The sequence below is a fragment of the Eschscholzia californica genome, unplaced genomic scaffold, assembly GCF_041429995.1.
Source record: "Eschscholzia californica isolate CP2 unplaced genomic scaffold, dmEscCali1.0.p SCAF_3, whole genome shotgun sequence".
NCBI lineage: Eukaryota > Viridiplantae > Streptophyta > Magnoliopsida > Ranunculales > Papaveraceae > Eschscholzia > Eschscholzia californica.
In genome coordinates, this window is record NW_028238420.1 from 60,331,277 (window position 1) to 60,354,483 (window position 23,207).

At 35.2% G+C, this 23,207-nt stretch overlaps 4 protein-coding genes across 5 annotated transcripts; all 4 read left to right on the forward strand.

Annotated features, from left to right (window-relative positions):
- Positions 1-598: 598 nt before the first annotated feature.
- LOC147552687 (uncharacterized) lies at positions 599-3,404 on the forward strand. 2 transcript variants are annotated; one of them, XM_086667065.1, is made up of 3 exons: positions 599-759; positions 920-1,131; positions 3,135-3,404. In XM_086667065.1, the coding sequence occupies exons 2-3, from the start codon at positions 946-948 to the stop codon at positions 3,207-3,209; spliced, it is 261 nt and encodes an 86-aa protein (XP_086523191.1). In that variant the 5' UTR covers positions 599-759; positions 920-945; the 3' UTR covers positions 3,210-3,404. The 2 variants fall into 2 exon arrangements, with proteins under 2 accessions (XP_086523191.1, XP_086523192.1); XM_086667066.1 differs by having other exon boundaries at positions 715-811.
- Positions 3,405-6,628: 3,224 nt separating this feature from the next.
- On the forward strand, positions 6,629-12,766 carry LOC147552688 (NAD-dependent malic enzyme 59 kDa isoform, mitochondrial-like). Its single transcript, XM_086667182.1, has 19 exons — positions 6,629-6,971; positions 7,265-7,361; positions 7,521-7,639; positions 7,725-7,892; positions 8,323-8,451; positions 9,003-9,063; positions 9,329-9,432; positions 9,516-9,599; positions 9,713-9,819; positions 9,971-10,073; positions 10,356-10,469; positions 10,606-10,671; positions 11,001-11,073; positions 11,174-11,260; positions 11,396-11,450; positions 11,534-11,605; positions 11,965-12,027; positions 12,189-12,303; positions 12,531-12,766. The coding sequence occupies exons 1-19, from the start codon at positions 6,843-6,845 to the stop codon at positions 12,600-12,602; spliced, it is 1,818 nt and encodes a 605-aa protein (XP_086523308.1). The 5' UTR covers positions 6,629-6,842; the 3' UTR covers positions 12,603-12,766.
- Positions 12,767-13,583: 817 nt separating this feature from the next.
- LOC147552689 ((+)-neomenthol dehydrogenase-like) lies at positions 13,584-17,489 on the forward strand. The gene is made up of 6 exons (XM_086667183.1): positions 13,584-13,881; positions 13,974-14,217; positions 15,097-15,171; positions 15,372-15,545; positions 16,228-16,753; positions 17,421-17,489. Exons 1-5 carry the CDS (start codon positions 13,850-13,852, stop codon positions 16,600-16,602), a joined length of 900 nt encoding a protein of 299 aa, XP_086523309.1. The 5' UTR covers positions 13,584-13,849; the 3' UTR covers positions 16,603-16,753; positions 17,421-17,489.
- A 1,682-nt stretch (positions 17,490-19,171) lies between these two features.
- Positions 19,172-23,195, forward strand: LOC147552690 (phosphomannomutase). Its single transcript, XM_086666284.1, has 12 exons — positions 19,172-19,533; positions 19,890-19,973; positions 20,603-20,647; positions 20,739-20,805; positions 21,013-21,089; positions 21,242-21,277; positions 21,376-21,431; positions 21,516-21,615; positions 21,725-21,820; positions 21,923-22,012; positions 22,243-22,294; positions 22,896-23,195. Exons 2-12 carry the CDS (start codon positions 19,905-19,907, stop codon positions 22,955-22,957), a joined length of 750 nt encoding a protein of 249 aa, XP_086522410.1. The 5' UTR covers positions 19,172-19,533; positions 19,890-19,904; the 3' UTR covers positions 22,958-23,195.
- Positions 23,196-23,207: the final 12 nt, after the last annotated feature.

Consider the following 23,207-nt stretch of genomic DNA (forward strand, 5'->3'; position numbering starts at 1 on the left):
ACACGTAATTAGGATAATACTAAGACTTTTTAGGGTAGTGAATAACTACATTGCACAAAGGTAAGTGTTGAGTAATTCTCACAAAACTTTTTACCTTTTTCCATGGCATTGGGGCTTTGCCTCCTAGAACATGGGAAGTTGGGAAAATGTCAATAATTGTCCCTATCAATGAAAAGGAAATCAGGAAGTTTTATGATGTTTACTTTGAATGTCCTCTTCCTATGTTTATCAACTGATCTCATATCAACAACTAGATGGTACCTACAAATAACTTCAACAATGGTGATTGAATAAAAACTCTTGACAAATATATCTTTACATCATACAATATTTTGTTAAATTTTGTTTGTAGATTCAACACGTATTTAACTAAGGTTTTGTAATAATCAAAACGTAATATATAGTAGTAGTCCACTACTATTGAATGAAATAGTTGAACGCTCTGTAATGTGGAAGTGTCAAGTTTGATTCTGACTCTTTCAATAGAGATGGTCTAGGGGCAAGAATGGTGTAGTTAAATGGGTTGGACTTGTGAAGAAAAAGCCCAACCCACACACACACACATAAAGTCCATGTTAATGGGCCTCTCAACAATTTATTGGCAGGCTCGGTAGTTCAAGCCCGCGCCAAAACGTTTGGTGCCCGCCAACATAATTCTCCCCGGACTCCTATCTTGATTAGAAAGAGACGTATAAAGCTCTCGCCGGAAAACAATCGAAATTTGTGATTTCATCGTTTACTCTGTTAAATCTCTTTGAGGTGAACTTCTCTAACTTTCTCTCTCTACAAATCATCTTCTCATTCTCTCATCGTATTTTCTCTCTCTAGAATTTCATTTTTTGATAGGATTCCTCTTTACCTCATCTTAATTAGGGTTTCATTCTGACTAATTTTGATTTTCTGGATCTAAATTTCGCAGGTGAAGAAGAAGACGACGACGCAGTAATGGGTGGAGGAGATCATGGACACGCAGCTGAAGGAGCTCATGTAGCTGATTTCAGAACTAAAGTATGGAGTATGCCTGGAGGTCCTTATTGTAGACCTAAACACTGGAAACGTAATACTGCTTTTGCCATGTTTGGTGTCTTCCTTATCTGTATCCCAATCGCCATGAAATCTGCTGAACTTGAGGTTTTTCTCTTACCTTCTATCTCTCTTTATGTTGAAAGATCTGGATTAATAGTTTGATATTTATCTGATTAGTAGTGGATTTTGATTGTGTTAGATGTGAATTTAGTTAGGTTAAGTATTCATATCTGAAATACATTTTGATGATTTAGTGTTCAGAAGTTGAATTTTGTTCTTATATTAGGTTATTGAGTTAGCTAAAATAACAAAATTTCTCATGTGATCTCCTCCTACTTGATGGAAGTTTATATTAGTAGTAATAGTATTTTGTTGGTAATAAGTAGAGGTGCCTAATTGTGTTGCAAAGTGATTCCAAGATATGATTAGTGACGAAAGGAATGCTTTTGGTTGAAAAAGAGTTAAGGTTGGTCATGTATTTAACTCTCAAATTATTAAGATACAATTATTGCGAGCTTGTAGTGAAACCTAGAAGATGGGCAATGCTGAAAAATGATGAACGTAGAGACGAATAATCATACCGGACCTTACCTCTGAAACAATACGAGATTGTCATGTTGGATTATCCATGTCCACTTCTTAGCATTTAGGTCATTTATTTAAATCTTTTAGACTTAGAGGTTTAAAACTGAAGATCACGTAGAACAGAAGCACGTAAGTACTTATGTTAGCTGAAAGTAGGATCATAGAAACAAAGATGGTAAATTTCCTTTTTGTAGATCATACAAAAAAGGAAATTTACCATATGCAAATATCACGTGCTGTTGAAAATTTTGTAGCATATCAGTGAACATCTCTATATAGAACAACCATGAATTATAAGAGTAGTGATGGGTTAGGTGAAGATGGGAATAGGTAGAATTTTTAGGCACCACACCTTGAGTCATTATCTATTTGTCTTTCCAACGAGTCTTTACAATGCGAAACTTTTAACCTTTTAAAGGCCTTAATTATTTCGTAAGGGACATGGTGCAGAAACCTGCCTAAGCTACCCCCTATTTCACCTGTTTATTCATTTACTGACATTCATTAATAATGACTAATCACTAATAGAAAACCACAGCCATGTCATGAGTAACCTTTATGGTTACCATATTTTCAAAAAATGCAAGTTGCAACTGTTTACGTTCATGGTAGTTCAGATTTTTGGTACCTCATTATTAGTGCTCATTTTCCATATGGTGTAGTCGTTTTTATAGCTTGTTTGGAGAACCATTTTTTGGATTGCTTAAGGGGTAAATGAAAGCATGTGAATCCAATTTGTGGTATTTGTTCAGAGCTGAATTTGATTCTTACACCAATAAGAAATATGTAAAGATTCAGGATATGTTTGTTATTCTACGTGTTTGCATTTTCACTTTTTGTTACGATTCTCTATTTAAAATATTCATAATTCATCTCAGACTTGATCTTCTAAGTAAAGTACTAAAATAGACGTTCTATCATGTTTTTTTCTTTTAACAAGGGAAAATATATATGTTGAAGAATTTAGAATATAGTAATCAAGATAGTTGCAGAATTAGAACAGAAAGAAAGTAATAGAATCGAAGATGATATATGTATGACATAGGTTGTTTAGTCGTTGAAGAACCTAATGTAGTAATGGATGAAGTCAGGTTGGAAGGCACATGTTTTCAGCGATTCAGGTACCTACCATCAGGTTAGGTTAATAACAAAACCTTGAGTAGATATCTTTCTACATTAACATATTTTTAGAACGATCTATCCTGTGAAGACGAATCAGTCTAGAAAAGAGACATGAACTATGAACTAGAACCCTATCATTTACCACTAGGTCATGAGAACCCCTTCTGCCACTATCTGATAGACGGTAGGGTAAGGACTAAGGAGATATGAACTTTGATCTTTATCCCTTCTTTTACCAACTGCAACCCTGAAGTGTTACGCCTCTTATTTAGAGAAGGAAACCCGAAGCCTTACATGTATATTAATCTTCCTGCTCCATTATGTGTATTTATATACTTTCAAACAATCTTCATATTTTGATATTATTGAAGCTAACCAGATGCACGTTTTTTTTTCCATAGCAACGGCCTCATATGCCTGTTCGACCAATTCCATCGCAGTTATGGTGCAAAAACTTTGGGAAGAAAGACTATTGATATGTAATGTTGTGTTAATAAGTCTGAATTGGTTGAGAATCCTTGTTCTTTTTGTTGGGGCAAAAACCGTATTTTTTCTGTATCTATTTCTAGAAAGGGATCTAGTTAAATAATCTCTTCGCAGAAGTGAACTGATTTCTTTCAGATTTCTGGATTTGGAAGGATATGAATTCTAATTGAACTAGTTTTTGATGATATAAGTTCTTCAAGGCTCAGTTTCTCCATAGTTCTCTGTCTTTCATGAATGTCCAGGGAATCATGTTTTACCCTTCAAATTCCTCTATGTATTTTACTAGTAGTTCTTTGCTCAGAAGGAGATTAGCTTAAACTATTTTTCCTTGCATGATTTTCATAACCTCCGATATGGGTTTTTTATTCTAAAAATCAGATCAGATGTGAAATATTGACTAGAGATCTGACTTGATGGGGTCAGATTTAGACTGTTGGGCTCTGTTTCAGCATATGATATGAACATAAATGTTTCATTTTGTTTCACTTGGCTCCACATTGCTTAAAACTGTCCGAAAATTTGGCTCATAATATGACACATTGTCTTACATTTTGGGCAAGTCTGGCACGTAGATTAGCCAAGCGGAGAAGCCTAGGTTGGCCCATGACAGACATACGCCGAAGTAAATACTTGTGCCATATGGAGCAGTAAATACTTGTTGCATATGGAGCTTCCTAGTGGACCTAAATCGTGCATACGAATGATTTTATGAGATTTATGACATCTAGAGTTGGGCCCATAGAAAACGTTTAAGTTGGGCCCATAGAAAACGTTTAAGTGGGAGTTTTTTTTATGAGATTTATGACATCTAGAGTTGGGCCCATAGAAAACGTTTAAGTGGGAGCTACTTGTGGTTAGGGGTGGGAATCGGTCCGGACCTGTCGGTATCGGACTCTAACTTCATCGAACCGGTCGACTCGGACATAAACTGTTGGTGACCACCTATTTACTCGGGCGGATTCGGACGGTCGCTCTCAAGAATTCTTTGTCCATTGACCGTCCAAGACTGTTTATTTTACCGGGCTAGTCGGACACCGGACGGTCTCGGTCCGGACTTTCTAATAAAATTTACTTAAATTCAGAACTTATTTTTATTAATACAAACAAAATTACTTACAAATAAAGATGTTTAACCAAGAAATCAAAAGCAAATATAAAAAAAAAAACACAGTTGATCATCATTTGACAAGATATAATTAAGCCATGCACTAATGTTTGGTCTTCTAGAGGACTATATGACTATAGCCAACAACCATCATATATTCATATGTCTATAAAATTCAACGGTCAACTTCTAAAAATGAGGACAATTTAGTCGGTCAACCTATTAGGTCACTCGTACCTGTCGGTTATTTGGACGGTCTATATTGGTCGGTCGGTTAGCGGTCGGTCCTTCGACATAGAATTTTGACCGTGACCGTCCGCCAATTCTTTCGGATCGGTCGGACACTGACCGTTATGACCATCGTGTGTCCATGGTCACTTTTTATTTCGGTCGAACGGGTCGGTTAGCGGTCTTCCGGATCTTTTTCCCACCCCTACTTGTGGTTTTTAGAGTTTAAATTAAGAATAAAAAACAAATACATGACTGAATTGAAATCGTCTAATCGCTCATATTTGGACGGTATTGAAGAAGAGGAAATTGTCAAAAATTATGGATAGCTTATACTAAACAAAAATGTCAGCTGTAAACATAAACCGATTACTTAGATAAGTAGATTCTAAAATTTCATTATCTTTGTCTGTGTAAAAAATATCAAAACTAATCTTTTAAGCAACAATATTGTTCCAGTACCAAAACGGACAAGATGTGTCTCTTTTTTAGGTCACAAAATTAGTGATCCTTAGATGAAGTCAGTAGAATAAAGTCATACAAGAAAAAGTAGAGATGTTTCTTCATCCCATTGGCCACATTCTAAACCATCAAATCACAAACACTAACTGCAATTTTGATCAATTCTGGTCATTTTTGACATCTTCTGCAATTTTAGCAAAAAGGGGAGTAAATCAGCATCTTTTTGTCTAGACCACAAACTTCATCTAGGACAAATATATATTGATTGCATATTTGCCTATCCTTTTCATGAAAGAACAACTCTCTACCCCATCTTCATATTGCAATAAAAGACAGTATTGAAGATCTTTTTTCATGTGAAATTGCCGCGTGTTCGCACAATTTTCACATTGCTTTACATCTTTAAAGACATTGGATTACGACAATTATTAAATAAACAATCAAATAAAAAAGTATGGTAGATAAATTTTTTAAATATTAACTATTAACAACGACTTTTAGTATTTAGCAAAAAAAAACCATATCTTCTAGTTCTACAAGAAAATTCTTTATTCTGCGTATTGCAAAAAATGTCTGTTTTGGTATGTTATAATGTTGATTAAGTCCAATTTTTTTGTAGAAGTTTTCTTACAGGTAAAATAATTTTTATAACTCATAAATACCAAAGTGAAAAACAGCCAGTATCAGACTATCGTTTGACGAGTTGATTGTGCACCTATTCAAAAGATCCAGAGGTTATAAGTTTGATAGTCGATAGAGATGAAAATATATCATTTATTGATTTGTTTTAAGTTTATGGGACCATTATATTTGTTGGTTGCTAGATCATCATTATCTTATGTGAGACTATTCTCACACGTCCCCTCATGTATCACGTGTGGGTCCAGTTCTGATACCATGTTAAGTTTGTGGTCATCTAACTCAAAATGATTGCCAATGAGTAAGGAGGACCTAGTCATTATATTCTTAGTTGCTAAATTAGAGTTAGTGAGTACAACTATCCTGACACCGAGTTGCCCAAGTTGTGGGTCTTCGTGTTGAATTGTCGCAGACAATGTTACAACCCCCTTAAACAAGAAGACGTTAGCTCAAACCTAGCATCCAGAATGAACGGTTTGATACGCCTTGGGAGTTCATCATGACCGTTGGTGATCGCACACAAGGGGAGAAAACCCTAGCTCCTTCCCCATTTTCTTCGCCACAAGACAAGCTCTTACCTCACTTTTCAGACTCGTTTGTGCTTGGATTTTCTGGGCAATCTGATTCAACACTTTTGGTCTACTATTTGTGACAATCCGCTCCTCTTGGGGTGAAAGTCCTCTTGGGGTGAAAGCCCTATCAAAGTTGAAAAGACAAGACAATGAGAAAATAGAGGGTATTTTTTTTTTTTTTTTGTTGAAACAAATAGAGGGTATTTGTTTAATCTTTTGACTCCAAACTCCTAAAAATCATTATACCCAATAATATATACGGAGTACTAAACATTTGCGTATAGAATAAGACATACTAAAACAAGATAACATTATTAAGTAATAGTATGACATTAATACATCCTAAAAATAAAATAATACCATAAGCCGGCATAAACTACCTTAATTGGAATTCTGACGACTTGACCAGGCTGGGCTGAGTTTGGGCTCTCGGCCCGTTAAATGGACTATTTCTTTTCTTAACTTATAAACCTGAAAATTATTACTATGTATCAGTAAAAGAGAAGGCAAACAAATAGGAGTTTTAAAAAGTCCTATATAATTGATTACTACAAATCTTTTTTTTCCTTCCTTTGTGATTTCAAAGTGTCCTCTAATTTCGATTTCTAGGGCATACAATGTGGAGGATTACCAGACCTTTAACGTTTCATCTACGTCAGATTCGTCGATTCTCTGCTGCCATTCCCGGTCCTTGTATTGTTCATAAACGTGGTGCTGATATTCTTCATGATCCTTGGTTCAATAAGGTTTCAATTTTTTTTTTTGTTTTATTAGAATTCTTAATAGTTCTATAGTTCAGATTAATGTTATTTTTAGGTGATTTTTTTGTATTTGATTTGTTTAACCAAAATGCTTATCTCTGTAATTAGAAATTAGCTTCTAAGTGTTTGTATAATTGTATTTAGTCTATTTGATGATTTGGGGACTTTGAACAATTTATGTTTTAAAAAGATTAGTGTTGAAAATTGATTATAATCTTAATGTACTTCTTGTTATTACAAATTATGTGACTTTCTTACTTTGATGTTGTTGAGAGTAGGATACTGGGTTCCCTTTGACAGAAAGAGATCGACTTGGGCTTCGAGGTCTCCTTCCACCTCGGATTATATCGTTCGAACAGCAATATGATCGTTTTAGTAAGTACAAATTATATAAATTTGAGTTATCGAATTTTTTCTTAATAATTATATGCTAATTTTTCAGGACATAGTAATCTAGTCTTTAGATTGATTTTGAAGACTTTTATGTTTAAGAATCATAGTTTTGATTCCAGTTTTTTGTTTTTCTAATGTCAGTGGAGTCGTATCGGTCACTGGAGAAAAATACGAAGAATCAACCAGCTAATGTAGTATCTTTAGCGAAGTGGAGGATCTTGAATAGACTACATGACAGGAACGAAACCTTATACTACCGGGTAAGGTTTGCAGCCAATATTGACATGTTATTTACGTATTTAGGTTTAGGAGTTTCAATATCCAAAGTTTTTTTTTATTTTCTAGGTCCTTATAAACAACATCAAAGATCTTGCTCCAATAATATACACTCCGACAGTGGGTTTGGTATGTCAGAACTATGGAGGTTTGTTCAGACGTCCACGTGGGATGTATTTCAGTTCAAAGGATAAGGGAGAGATGATGTCCATGATCTACAACTGGCCGTCTTCAAAGGTATTAGGTGTATCTGTAAGCTTGTTCCATGGCAAACATTATATGCTTTTCTCGTTTTATTTTGGATTGTTCAACTATGTATTATGCAGACTAGACATCCTTTTGCACATGGTGTATAAAGATTTCAGAACCTTTTGATTTCGTGAGCAATATTACGTCTGTTTTCATGTTCTTTGATTGCCTTATCCATTTGTCTGTTCTGTGTTTGAACTCATTTACTGGTTTAAAGATTTCTATATTTTTTTTCGGACTAAAGATTTTGATTGGCAAATGAAGGGCTTTAAAGTTCTAAACATCTATTTGAGGAAGTTTGTTTGTTAACATAAGAAGATGACTATGTGCTGTGGTTCTAATATCAGAGACATTTGTAGCTCCAGGACATATAATTTAATAGTTACCCTTAGACATCATAGTTTCTTCTTTATTGCAGGTAGACATGATAGTGTTGACAGATGGAAGCCGCATACTTGGCCTTGGTGACCTTGGAGTTCAGGGAATAGGAATACCCATTGGGAAACTCGATATGTATGTTGCAGCTGCTGGAATCAACCCACAGAGAGTATGTATTCATCCCATCACTCTTTCTCATAGACTCATTCTAACACACACAAACATGTGAATGAACACACTCAAACATGTTTCTCTGTACCCTCTGCAACATTTTCTAATGTGAACCATCACTCTTGATTTTGCATTAAGGTATTGTATTAATGTTTTACATGAGCATTTTATTATATTAAGATTCTTAGTCTATATAATCTGCAAGATATGGAAGTTAGATTATATTTTTGGTAAAGTTCTTGGTGTTGGTATCTCGGAGACTCAGACCTATATGGTACCCACAAAAGTGGTCACTTCTTAACAAAAAACTTACACTTCATGATCACTTAATTTCCACTTCACTGCTTCTTTTTACAGTACTGACATGCATAGACCCACCTGATCTTGAGATACAGAACGATTAAGATTTTCAGGAGCTGATTTCTTTTTAGAATAATAATAACACGCATAGTTGCATATTCATATGCATGATTCTGTTTTTCAGCTAGTGTGATTACAACCTTCTGTTTCGAAATAGCTTCGGTCTGATGCTTTTCTCATGTCTAACAGATACTCCCTGTTATGCTCGATGTTGGAACCAGCAATCAGAAGCTCATTGAAGATCCTTTATGTAAGTTGAAATATAATTTCCTTTCAATGTCAAAGCAGCCATACTTCCCGTTCTTCACCTTTACTTTCTTTGTTACTATTGTTGCACATCTTGCTGTAATGGTATACTTGATTTAGTAGTCATTGAGGCAAATGTACATTTGATTTTAGGGCATGTTTCACTTAGGAAACAAATATCCCTTTTAGTGCATTGATGACAATTTGCTTTAATTTTGCTTGTTATAAATATCATTAGGCTCTCTTTTCAATTGATATTAGCTTTGCAGATTTAGGATCACGACAACCAAGGTTAGAAGGAGAAGAGTATCTAACCATTGTTGACGAATTCATGGAAGCTGTTTTCGCACGTTGGCCGAAGGCTATTGTACAAGTATATCTTTGAAAAAATTTCCGTCATAAAACACTTTGCATGACTATTACCTACTAATTTGAGTTATTTGATGCCTTTGCTAGTTTGAGGATTTTCAAATGAAATGGGCTTTTGAAACTCTACAAAGATATCGTAAAAGGTTTTGCATGTTCAATGATGACATACAGGTTAGTGTATCTTTTACACTGTCTCCGGTTTTTAACATAGAGTCTTAGATGATTGGATGTTGCATGGTTTCCTTAAAATTACATAGTTCCTGATTTCATTTCTTATATTATAGGGAACTGCAGGTGTTGCACTTGCTGGCTTACTAGGGGCAGTAAGGGCACAAAATCGACCATTGAGTGATTTCGTGAAACAAAAGATAGTTGTTGTTGGAGCTGGAAGGTACTAGAAAAAGTTAACCCAAAATGAGTTCTTTCTCTCTATTCTCTATGTTATGGATGTTTTGCATATCAATTGCTTGTATCTTTGTAGCAGAGGCATATTTTTCGTGCAGCTTTGTTCTGCATCTTCTAATGCTTTATCTGACATTCAGTGCAGGGATAGGTGTCCTTAACATGGCCAAGCAAGCAGTCTCAAGGATGATGGGAACCAGCGAAGTGTCAACGCACAATCCATTCTGGCTACTCGATAAAGATGTATGGTTTCATTCTTAGTAGTCCTACTCCAGCATAGCCTGGTTTAGCATTCCATTATATTTTTTTGATATCGCATGCCACATTGTTTTTATCTTGATTTTTTTCTAACATGATTCTGCACGAAATTTTCATTTGTCGACTTTATACATTATATTATTATTTTATGAACTTGTCCACAAACCAGATTAAAAATCAAAAGCCACATAATTTCAGTTCAAATCGAATTTAGTAAAATATGCATTTCATCTTTGTCTCCTGACTGACGAAGATCGGGTTTCACAGGGTCTTGTCACTAAAGAAAGAAAGGATCTTAGTCCATCAGCTGCACCTTTTGCCAGAGGCTTTGGTGCAGGGGAGGTCGAGGGTCTCAGGGAGGGGGCTAGTCTTTTAGAAGTGGTAAGCTTGCAAGAATCCTCGTAAGAGCATTTACCCAGTATTTTCATAGCATAATATTGATATTGAACATTGAACTTATTTAGCTATTCTAGTAATTATATCTTGTAGGAATGCTAAAAATAATATTATTAACCAGGTTAAAAAGGTAAAGCCCCACGTGCTTTTAGGTCTATCTGGAGTTGGTGGTATATTTAGTGAGGAGGTAAGTAACTTTCTTGCTATATTGGTTTCATTGAGAAAGAAAGTGCTACATTTTATGATTATTCATATTACTATATACACTAATACATATATTTAAGGCCTAATTTATGATTCCGTATTCTAACATTTTGGTGTCCGTGATGGAACCTGACCAATCCCTGTGGCCTCGCTAAATTCATCTGTGTTCACAAATGACTAATCCTTGGGGGAGCTACCTCATGTTGAATTTGGAACCAGTTAAGCCAAGGCCCCATGGTTAAGACACATTTATTGTCTAGAATCTAATCTAGTTTGAGACAGACTTGAAATCGTCTCTATGCCATAAACCAGGTGCTTAAGGCTATGCGAGAGTCAGATTCTACTCGTCCTGCGATATTTGCAATGTCAAATCCTACAATGAACGGTTTGTCCTTATTTTAACCTAAAGTTAAGTTCAAATTCCCCGATAAGAATCACCTTTCTCTTGTCTCCTTTACACTAATATATTTTTTGTCATGAAACAGCTGAATGCACAGCTGCTGATGCATTCAAATATGCAGGAGAAAACATAGTTTTTGCCAGTGGGAGCCCCTTTGAGAATATCGACCTTGGTTAGCATTTATCAACCCGTTTGATTTTTTTACCCGTAGAAGTAGGGACTCATTAAAGTGCATAAAAAACCCTAACGCCTTTTTTCTTTAATACCTAATGTGCTTCGATATCTATCGAGTATTGTTTGCTTGCAGGTAATGGAAAAGTAGGTCATGTTAATCAAGCAAATAACATGTATTTGTTTCCTGGGTATGTATTGATTACTTATGATTTAGCTTTTCTATATTCAAGAAAGCTTTCTATATATTGAGATGATGTTACTTTTGCTTCAGGATTGGTTTGGGAGCTCTTCTCTCAGGGGCTCGTTTTATTTCAGATGGGATGTTCCAAGCTGCCACTGAATGGTAAAAGCAAAATTTATTGAATTAGTCTGTAGTTCAAGCGTACATTAGCATTCAGGAACTAGAAATAAGCCAAGCTTAATGTTCTCTTGCGGACTTCACTTCTATATTGTCGAAGTTAAACTTTTGGCTCCATCACGTCTCTACAGGCTTGATCTATCAATTTGATTGACTATTTTATTAGGCGTAATGTCCAAATAGGCAAATAGGCTTAGCTATTGTGTACACACCATGACACCACCCATCCCCGTCTTAACCCTTCCCCACCGGGCTTGCCTTTTGCCCTGACAAGTGATAACCTTGCTTTTGACATAATTGTCTTCGAAGTAATGGTAGATTCTAATGAGATAGTATTTCTACAGCCTTGCGTCGTACATATCCGATGAAGAAATCAAGAATGGCATCTTATATCCTTCTATTTCGAGGTAACATTATAACCATCTAATAATCATTTTCTTTTCTTTTCTTTTTTATTTTCTTTCTTTCAATCTTTTCTTCATTGCACATCATTTTCTTTCGGTTATTTCGAGTATGTGATGATGATCATTACCATCTTTGAAGTATGTATGTATATGTTATGATGTAGTATTCGACAAATTACAACTGAAGTAGGAGCAGCTGTTGTCCGAGAGGCTGTTGCTGAAGAACTCGCTGAAGGACATTGCGAGGTTGGAGCCAAAGAGCTCACCCACATGTCAAAGGTACAAATATTAGCTTTCACCTTCCTATTAACTTCCTTCAGACCGAACAAATTAAAAAAATGCAGTCTAAGAGGCTTAGACCAAAATGTAGGTATTTTCTGTTATGAACTAATCAAGATTTCTGAAAACGAACTGCAGGGATCGAAATATGGCTAGTTTTACTTGATAATTTCTTTGTGGTATTGTTTCCATGTTATATTGATTTGATTGTATTTACTATGTTACAGGATGAAACTCTGGAATATGTAGCACGGAATATGTGGTATCCTGTGTACAGCCCCCTTGTTCATGAGAAATAGAGCTCCTCCTATACCCTATTTAGCCACGATTACCTATTTTATATCTTCTGGTCGCAAAAATTGGAACGTCCTTAATTTTTGGTTTTGGCAATTTTGATGATGTCGATTACAATAATAATGAGTAGCTATTTATACTAACGGCAAATAAATTATTTTTTTGCTTCTGTTTTTTTTTCCTTTTCTTTTGTAAGGAAGAATCTACAGACTACAATCATCGGTTGAGCCAATCTGTTTTGGTGAGGCAAAGACCTAACAAAGTGGAATTGGGCTGGTTGGGTAGTTTTTCATGTGCCTGCCTAGTCCATACCCAATCTGTTTGATTTCTCGGGCCACCCTGGTTTGATTTGGTTGGTTGGTTGGTTAGGAACAAAATAAAATAGGGTTTTATGGAAAGAAACGGCAGAAGAAATGGGTGCAGTGTTAAGTTAAGCATATATATTAGCGGAGAGTGAAACTTTATGCAAATTGTGTATTTTGTAGAGAAGAGAGTACCAAGTTTAAGGAATATATCCAATGTACACATCGTTTGGGCATTAGAAATTCTGAAAAAGACCAATCCTGGGGGAAATTCTTCTTTCTTTGCAATTTCGAGTTGATTAGGTTCAATAGATTCTAACATAGTGTTAGAGCTAATGTTTTTTAGGTCAGAGATTTCATAACGTTAACGTTACGTGTGTGGTGGGTGTATGGTGGGGGGAGTTTTACTCCGACTCCGGTGTTGAGAGGTAATATTAGCCCAATTTCAAATCGTGAATTTAGGTCCGATCACCTCTAACACAACCTTCTTGGTGATATTGTGGGATGCTTTTTTTTTTTTTTTGGTCATTTGACTTTTGCTAGACTTTTCTTGTACAAAAACTTATCAAATTAAATAAAATTAAAAACTACATTTGCACCTAGGAGGCTAGGACTCATCAATTTTAAGTGAAAAAAAATAATCAAACACAATAAACCTAATCTCATGACCCACTAACACTAAGCAAGTGGAAACTTGCATGTGTGAATAAGATGATCACAAGAAACAGCACATGTAACCACACATTTTTTTTAACAACTTTAAGCATAATTGGATCATTCAATAATCTGGTTAACCATCCATAGCAAGATTGAGACCTAAAAATCACAAACAAAACCCTTATAAAAAAAAAAAGCTCCCATTTGGTCATACCAAAGTTTAAAAACTACCCAAACCATCAACCCTTTTTTGTTAGAATATCTCAGTATCTTATTAGTAACTTCACTGAAACATGGCAATGGAAACTGCTGAAACAAAGAAAAGGTACTCCATAAATTTCAAATCTTTATAAGTTCATGTTTAGTTTAAATGTAAATAAGTGAAATGATCTAAACAACCCATTCTTGTTTTTACAGATTTGCAGTTGTTACAGGTGCTAATAAAGGAATTGGATTTGAAATTTGTAGACAATTAGCTTCTAATGGAGTATTTGTAGTATTAACATCTAGAGATAGAAACAGAGGAATGGAAGCTGTTGAAAAACTCAAAAACTCTGGACTCTCTGATGTTGTTTTTCATCAACTTGATGTGATGAATCCAACTACTATATCTTCTTTGGCTGATTTCATTACTACCCAATTTGGGAAGCTTGATATTTTGGTAAGATATTGAAAACCCTAATTTTTTCTTCCACAATTTTGTCAAGATAAGATCATTTCCTGAACTCACTTTTTAAGTTTGTAGTATCTCCATGTTTTACTCATCAAATGAATTTAGCAAAACTAGAGAAACCCTAAAACCACTTTGACTTCTTTTTTAAGTATTTATTTTTAGGAATTGTTACAAGGTATTGATGACATAATCTATTATGTTGATTTTAACTTCGTAATGCTTTGGAAACGTAGTTGATTTAGTGGCCACATCAGTGCGAGTGAGACTTCGAGTACAACTATGGAGGATAGAAGCATGTCCTCTCAGTGTGAACTCAGTAGATAAGATCCTAGTCCACTTTGGTTATAACCAAGGGAAGTGATAATTGTACATCGAAAAAGCATACGTGTTCGATTTAGTGTCACGACACTCTTTCTGCAATCGATTCAATGTTTCCTTTTTAGGTACAAGTATCATCACTGCATAGACGTTTGGTTATGATTTATGAATCATATATCCATAAACATAATACTCATCATTTACCAGAACCACCTTGAAGAGGTATCTATTGTCATCTCTAGATATTGCGCTGAAACTATTTTTCTTTTCGGCGAGTGGGTACCTCCAGTGGAGAAGAAATTGAATTAAGTCAACAAGTCCTAGGGCTGGACAAATAACCTAGAGTGACTATATACAAACTGAGGCTAAAGGCCCAACCTTCCCCAAAAACGGGGTCAAGGGTCTGTTATGATTAACACAGACATGCTTAATATGGCTTTGCTCAACGCCTGTAGCACAAAACTCATCCGCTCCTGAGACATGTATTTATAAAACTTGCCTATCGAAATGTAATGAAATGTTATTCTTCTTTATGTCGAAACTGTGTAGGTGAACAATGCGGGTGTTGGTGGAATTATAGTAGACGTTGAGGCATTTAAAGGGATGAGAGAAGGGCACGATGAGGTAACATATATACGATCTAGAATTTGGAACTTATGCTTGAGTTACGAGAGTGTAATTGTACTTCTTACTAGATTAATTTTGGAACTTAGAAATGTTGTTTATGTTTATTAGAATCATAAGTAGTTGAGTATATATATAAGCACTCTTAACTCTATAAATCCGAAGTTTCTTTCCTAAGCAGTGTTGTAATATCACCGCAGCACAAAGATAAGAGTCTCAAAGATGTAATGACCGAGACGTATGAGGTAGTAGAAGAGTGTCTAAAAACAAATTACTATGGTGCTAAAGCAGTGACAGAAGCTCTTATTCCTTTGCTTGAACTCTCCAATTCAGCAAGAATTGTTAATGTTTCATCCAGTATGGGACAACTTAAGGTACATATAACTCATTTTTGATAGGTTGTAATGTAATCATATATATATAGGGAAGTTTTATAAGGCCTCCCCAATTTTGTTAAAAGGCCTCCCCATGAACCATTTTACTTGCTAAATTATCACTGAGGGGAGGCCTTTTAACAAAAATGAGGGGGCCCTATAGGTAATGTTGAACCCACCCAACCTCTTTCCGCCTTGCCCCGCCTCACTAATTTTATACTCCTCCACCTGGCCCGTGGTTTTCGCTCCTGACAACCAGACTCAAAATCTTGATATGCTATAGCTTTTGACAAAACTTGATGCCCCTTTCCTTTAGCTCAAGGCCCTCCATATATTGTCATTATCTTTTATAAAAACCTGGCGCATCTAAAATACTCACAAAACGAGCCATGATTCATTCAATGAGCTCAAGTTCAGACATCTCATTTTAAGCTTGAGCATGCTGTAGATTTTCATATAATACAGTAAAATGCTCTCATTTCTGATTGCATCAAACAAATATCTACTGCCACTAGCAGTCAGCTCAAGCTCATTAAGTTCCTTCTCTATAAAACTGTCAGAAATAAACTTTATAGCCCCATTCAGGTATTTTCCCATCACATCGGAAACCATACAAACTTTCATTCTAAATCATTTGATTCTTCAATGGTTTAAGGTCTGCTGACATAGGTTTTTTTTTCAGAATATCCACAACAAAGAGGCTAAGGAGATACTTGGTGATGCCGAAGGGTTAACAGAAGAGAAAATCGATGAAGTTCTGAATACGTTTTTGAAGGATTTTAAAAAAGATTCGTTAGAAAGCAAAGAATGGCCTGTATTTTCAGGATATGCATTCTCTAAAGCAGCTCTGAATGGATATACAAGGATCCTAGCCAAGAAATTTCCAACTTTTCTGGTGAATTCGGTTTGTCCTGGTTATGTTAGTACAGATATTAACTTCAATACTGGAATCTTGACTGTTGAAGAAGGTGCAAAAAGTCCAGTAAGGTTGGCTCTTTTACCAGATGATGGACCTTCTGGCTTCTTCTTTATCAGAGCTGAAGTTTCTGAAGTTTGAATCATCATCATATAAATTAGAAGATTTCATGTGTTTATCTTGTAGCTCTATCCAAATAAAAGTGTTCATAGCTATGTTTTGCTGTTGATATACCCAAGTTGAATAACTCCATTTCGGATGGTAATATATGTGTCTCTCTTTCTCCGTTGGGGCAACGGATAGGGGTGGGAAAAAGATCCGGAAGACCGCTATCCGACCCGTTCGACCGAGAAAAAAAGTGTCCATGGACACCAGATGGTCATAACGGTCAGTGTCCGACCGGCCCGAAAGAATTGGCGGACGGTCACGGTCAAAATTCTATGTCGAAGGACCGACCGCTAAACCGACCGGTACGAGTGACCGAATAGTTTGACCGACTAAACTGTCCTCTTTTTTAGAAGTTGACCGTTGAATTTTATAGACATATGAATATATGATGATCGTTGGCTATAGTCATATAGTCCTCTGGAAGACCAAACATTAGTGCATGACTTAATTATATCTTGTCAAATGATGATCAACTGTGTTTTTTCTTTTTTATATTTACTTTTGATTTCTTGGCTAAACATCTTCATTTGTAAGGAATTTTGTTTGTGGTAATAAAAATAAAGTTCTGAATTAAGTAAATTTATTGGAAAGTCCGGACCGAGACCGTCCGGTGTCCGACTGGACCGGTAAAATAAACGGTCTTGGACGGTCAATGGACAAAGAATTCTTGAGAGTGACCGTCCGAGTCCGCCCGAATAAATAGGTGGTCACCAACAGTTTATGTCCGAGTCGACCGGTTCGATGAAGTTAGAGTCCGATACCGACCGGTCCGGACCGATTCCCACCCCTAGCAACGGACAATTAAAGTTCGAATCTTACTTTTCCGAATAATAATACAATGCACAATTTTTGCCTTTAAATTGCGGCATGAATAATATGACTTGTGTTATATTCCTTTCTTAGTCCTTATTAAGATTAAAAATAGTAATCACATGGGGTAGGGTGGAATCTACTTAACATCTTTTCCTTCAACAAGAAGAATATCCAAGGGATCTTTTGCATATAGAGTTCTCATTAAAAATTATTCTTAGAATTTTATAACAAATAATTAAATATCAATAATAGAATCAAAAAGTTTTATTGATTGAATATTATGGTTGTTTAGTTTAAGGACAACAATTAGTGACTAAATATAACAAAAATCTCTTACGTGTATGGATGCATCCACCTCATTGTACAACTATGAGTATAATTTAGGTTCTCTTTTATCGACCTAATGAATTGATTATTTTTTTTCTCTGATCGAGCTCATCTGCTATAAATTTTCACGAAATAGAATAGCATCGGCTTAAACTTTAAAGTACGTCGTGTTAATGTATAAATGATAGCCAGATCAAAATGGGAAGGAGTGGGACTTGGTTGAAACAGTTCTTGAAATCGACCACAACATACGTGGACTACAAAAAAGCCCTAACTTTGGAATTGAAGATACACGGAATGGGAAGGCATGGGTCTTGGCACAGTTGACATGCAAAAAGGCCAAGGGGAAGAACAATCCAAAGAAATGCATCACGAGTTGTGTTGTACAACAAGCACGCGTATAGAATCAAAGCGTGGGGTTAATACCTCAGTCCTCAAAACAATTGTAGAATCGTATCTAATATTTGTGGATCAAATCTTATTAGGGTTAAAATCAAAGTACTTAGAGCATCTCCAATGCAACACTCAATCTTAGAAACTCTGAGTGCCACCTAGGATTTTTAGAGGTTTTTCTTAAAACTCATCTCCAATGCAACACTCTATTTAGATCTCTACTATGACGTGTCGAGGGTGGAATAGAGATATCTCAAGAGGACACTCTATTTCTAGAGTGTCCTCTTGAGATATCTCTAATTGTCCAACTCATCAATATTTGATTTTCAACCAATAGAAATCGAGTCTTCTATATTTTCTAAAGTAACTAATTATTTATTGACAAAAATAACTATGCCACATAAGTAAATAAGATAAGTTTAGAGTTTTGCATTGGAGACAAAAAAAAATTGAGGATCTCTATCAAGGCCACCTAGGAGTGAGAATCTCAATTGGAACTTGACACATAGGATGAATAGAGATTTTTATGAGTTTTGCATTGGAGATGCTCTTAGAGCATCTCCAATGCAAAACTCAATCTTAGAAATTCGGAGTGCCACATAGGATTTTCTGAATTTTTCTTAAAAAATCATCTCCAATGCAAAACTCAACTAAGATCTCAAAGATGATGTGTCGAGAGTGGAATAGAGATATCTCAAGAGGACACTCTATTTTCAGAGTGTCCTCTTGAGATATCTCTGATTGTCCAACTCATCAATATTTAAATTTCAACCAATAAAAATCAAGTCTTCGTATATTTCCAAAATAACTAATTATTTTTTTTACAAAAATAACCATGACACGTAAGTAAAATAAAAGAGTTTAGAGTGTTGCATTGGAGACATACAAGAAATGAGGATCTCTATTTTCGACATCTAGGAGTGAGAATCTCAATTGGAACTTGACAAATAGGACGAATAGAGATTTTTTTGAGTTTTGCATTGGAGATGCTCTTAATAAACTTGTCTATATGAAATATAGGAGATAATTCTAAAGAGAAATCCTAATATCTTACGACTACAAAATACTAATAGTTTTAATAGCCTAACAAGTGGGCTTAAGAAGACTTGGGGTAGTAGTAGATTAGCCCAGAAATAATGAGCAGTACATGATCAAATATATAGAATTAGCGCCCCCTTTAGTGCCTTCACTCACACACTGACGAAGATACCTTTTATTTCTCTCTCTAGATCTGAACTTTTCTCTCTTTCAATCAGTGGTTCAAAAACTTTATTTAATCCTCCAACATCTCCCACCAATTTTTCCCAACTTTAAGATCTGAAAAATCCCCCACCACCCCACCCCATCTCTCTTCTACTTTCAATTTCACAGGTAAAAGAAGAAAAAAACTGTTCCTTCTTTTCATTTCTTCTCTGATTGTCATTTTTACTATAACTACCATTTGTTACTAATATTCTTTGATAATTGAGTTAGTAGCTACTGAATGAATTCGTAATTTTCCTGATTAGTGTGATTATTTTGATGTATTGAGTTCAAATCAGTTTCTTTTATGATGGCTTGAATTTGTTACAAATTTCAAATTTGATTGAATCACTATCTAATTGGTTACTATATATATATATAATCTAGTTTTAAATTGAATAATAATGGAGTTTGATTTAATAGAGTTTAGGCAAAAAAAATTGTAGTTTTAGACTGATGGTGGTTTTTATATTTGTGGGTTGCAGATTTTTTTTTTAGTAATGGCAGCAAGAAAGCCTGGTTTGATTGCTTTGTTTGATGTTGATGGAACTCTTACAGCTCCAAGAAAGGTATATTTTGGTTTCTTTGTCTAAATGTTAATTTCTATTTGTTTCTTGGTTTATGTTTCAATGATTGGTCTTCTTTTTTTTGTTTTGATTATTGAATTGACAATGAACTATACTAGAAGCTTAGAAGTAATCATTTAGTTGAACATAGCCTTCAATCCCTTTTTCTTGTATGTGTGTGTGTGGCTGGGGTGGGGATGGTTGCTTTGAATGATCTTGATTCCGTTTCGGGTAACATGCTAAAGAAGACGAGGAGGGAATGGAGGAAGAATGCACTAGGACAGGACTAGTATACCTATAGTAAATTTAATCAGAAGAATCAACTTCAAATTTCTGGGCAGTCGATTATTTAACACGTAGTTTGTTTTCTTCTTGTTTCGCTTGTGAGTTGGGACTTTATTCTGGATTCTAATCTGCGGTCTAAGTTAATACGATTAAGTAGTAGAAATTTGTACTTGCTTAATTACACAATTGAACTAATTTTGATTGATAAATTGAAGCATTAATTTGTTTAGGGGAGAAAACATCGCCAACATTTTAAAAATGGTGGACATGTACGAAATTATACTAGAGGGACAATTTGATACTCTCGGTTCTAATCATCTTTTGTTTGAATAATTTTCCTACTGCAGGTAGTTACTCCAAAGATGTTAGAGTTCATGAAGAACCTCCGAAAGGTATTTGATAACTTCACCATAATTTGTCACATTAAAAAATTATATTTGTGATTTTCGATTCCATAAACCCTACCATTTTGTCTAAAATCAGGAAATGACCATCGGTGTTGTTGGAGGATCTGATCTTGTTAAGATAACCGAGCAACTTGGTAACTCAGGTATTATATCTTTGCTTGCCAAAACCTTCTCCTTACGGAGATAAACCATGTGATTTGCTTCGTTGCTCTGTCCTGCGGTAATGAAATTTGTTAATGAAATTTGATAATTTTTAAACTTCTATCACATCCCTTCCCCATTAAGATATTTCATGATTAAAGATTGTATTTCTATTTGACATTCACAGATTTGACCCGTTTCTTTTGCAGTTCTTGAAGATTACGATTATGTATTTTCTGAAAATGGTCTTGTTGCACACAAAGCTGGCAAGCTTATTGGCACTGAGGTACTCCTACTTTTAACGTTTATAAGATTACTCGATTTAAAAGCTATCAACTATTTATCATATAATGTTACATGTTCTTGTTTTCCTATTTTTGACTGCTCATCTAAAGAATCAAAATCTTAATGGCTCCATTCTTCTGTTTGTACTTACAGAGCTTGAAAACATTCCTTGGAGAAGAAAAACTCAAGGTATATTTCCCTTGCCTATATGCCTGATAGACCTACCTATTCGTGTTTACAGATTCCTGCCCTTTGTGGGGTTTTTACAGTTTAGATTACTTGTGCAGGAACTTATTAAGTTTATCCTTCATTACATTGCTGATTTGGATATCCCAATAAAGAGGTGAGTGAATACTAATATATATATATATATATCAAAAGCGAGTTGAATGCCAAATAACTTATATTGAAACGCATGCTTCCACAGGGGTACATTTATAGAATTCCGAAGTGGGATGCTTAATGTATCACCAATTGGGCGAAATTGCAGTCAAGAAGAACGTGATGAGTTTGAAAAGTATGATAAGGTATGAAATTACTTGTTTCCTTGTTGATGAATAAATACAAAATCAAGCTTCAAATATCAGTTCTTGTAATCAGACATTCACGTATCTTCCGATGAAAAATCGTACTCAGGTTCACAATATCCGACCTAAATTGGTCTCTTTACTCAGAGAGAAGTTTGCCGACTTCAACCTGACATACTCCATTGGAGGACAGATAAGTTTTGATGTGGGTTTCAGCCTCAATCAGTTTCTTCTGGATCTTGAACCTTTAATATGAGAAAAATAAACAGACCAAAATAATTTACATTCGACTTACTGCTTTACACAGGTTTTCCCTCAAGGTTGGGACAAGACATATTGCTTAAGATACCTTGATGAATTCCAGGAAATCCACTTCTTTGGGGACAAAACTTACAAGGTACCCTAATTTGTTTAATCTGTATTACCCTTACCTCAACTGTAGTTTCTTGCGCAATTTTCTCATAAAACTCTCCCCATTAAACAGAAATTTTTATAACCAAACATATATACTTATCTACAAGCCAATAATGTAATTATTCAGTAAGTAGCGTTCTCTAACCAGTAAGATAGTTGCAGAATTTTTTCAATTCGTATTGGAAGGAATTAAATTATTTCGTCTGAAAACAGGGAGGAAATGATCATGAGATTTATGAATCGGAGCGGACAGTGGGTCACACAGGTAATAGAATACGCTCTAGTTTGCATCTTCTCGTGAAAATGTGATGTTTGATCTGGTTGGATGAGGACACTAAATAGTAAATGATTTCTATGGATATACCTAGAGTATCTATAGAATGTGGATGTCTAATAGATTATAACATTATTCAAAAGAAAGTTTGATTTTGGTGATCAAAAAATAGTATATAAACATGAATATGAACCAACTTTTCACTCACTGTTGCCTAGAATTGGTATCGATAGTATGATGCCTGAAACTTCTCATGAATTAGCTCAAATGAGACAGACTTTTCATTCACATTGGAAATTAAAAAAACAAAAAACAGCCGGAAATCTTACTCGGATTAAGTCGATACACTATTTATTGTAAATTGAGTTATCCATGTAACTGTGTCGGTGACTCAAGAAATCTGGTCCAGATCAAGCACCAAAGTATCAGCCGAAAACCATTAGAAAATGTTGAAACCAGAATTTAGGAAGTAGATCTGTTATAATATTTAATAATCTACCATGTGATTGTCGTATCATTTTGATTTGTTCTTAATCGTAGCTACTTGCCTACTTCATAGTCCATATCGTTCTTATTTTTTGTTTGTTTACAGTTACCAGCCCGGACGATACAGCAGAGCAGTGCACACTTCTCTTTCTCGCCAATAAAGCTTGAGATCTTTAAGAACTTACCACAGTACCAATATCATATTTGCCAAATTATTCTACTGTATTCAATGTTTTGCTAAAATAAATGTTTGGGCAGCCATTTTTCGAACTTGAGCATTTCTTTTATGTTATTTGGAAAAGAAAAACGGTCTCTTTATCTTAGTTCATTTGTATGTGATTTGCTTACACTACTTGGCTGGATATTTTGTCCAATTTCTTTGTTAATGGAGACGCTTGCATTACCATCCTTATCAGAG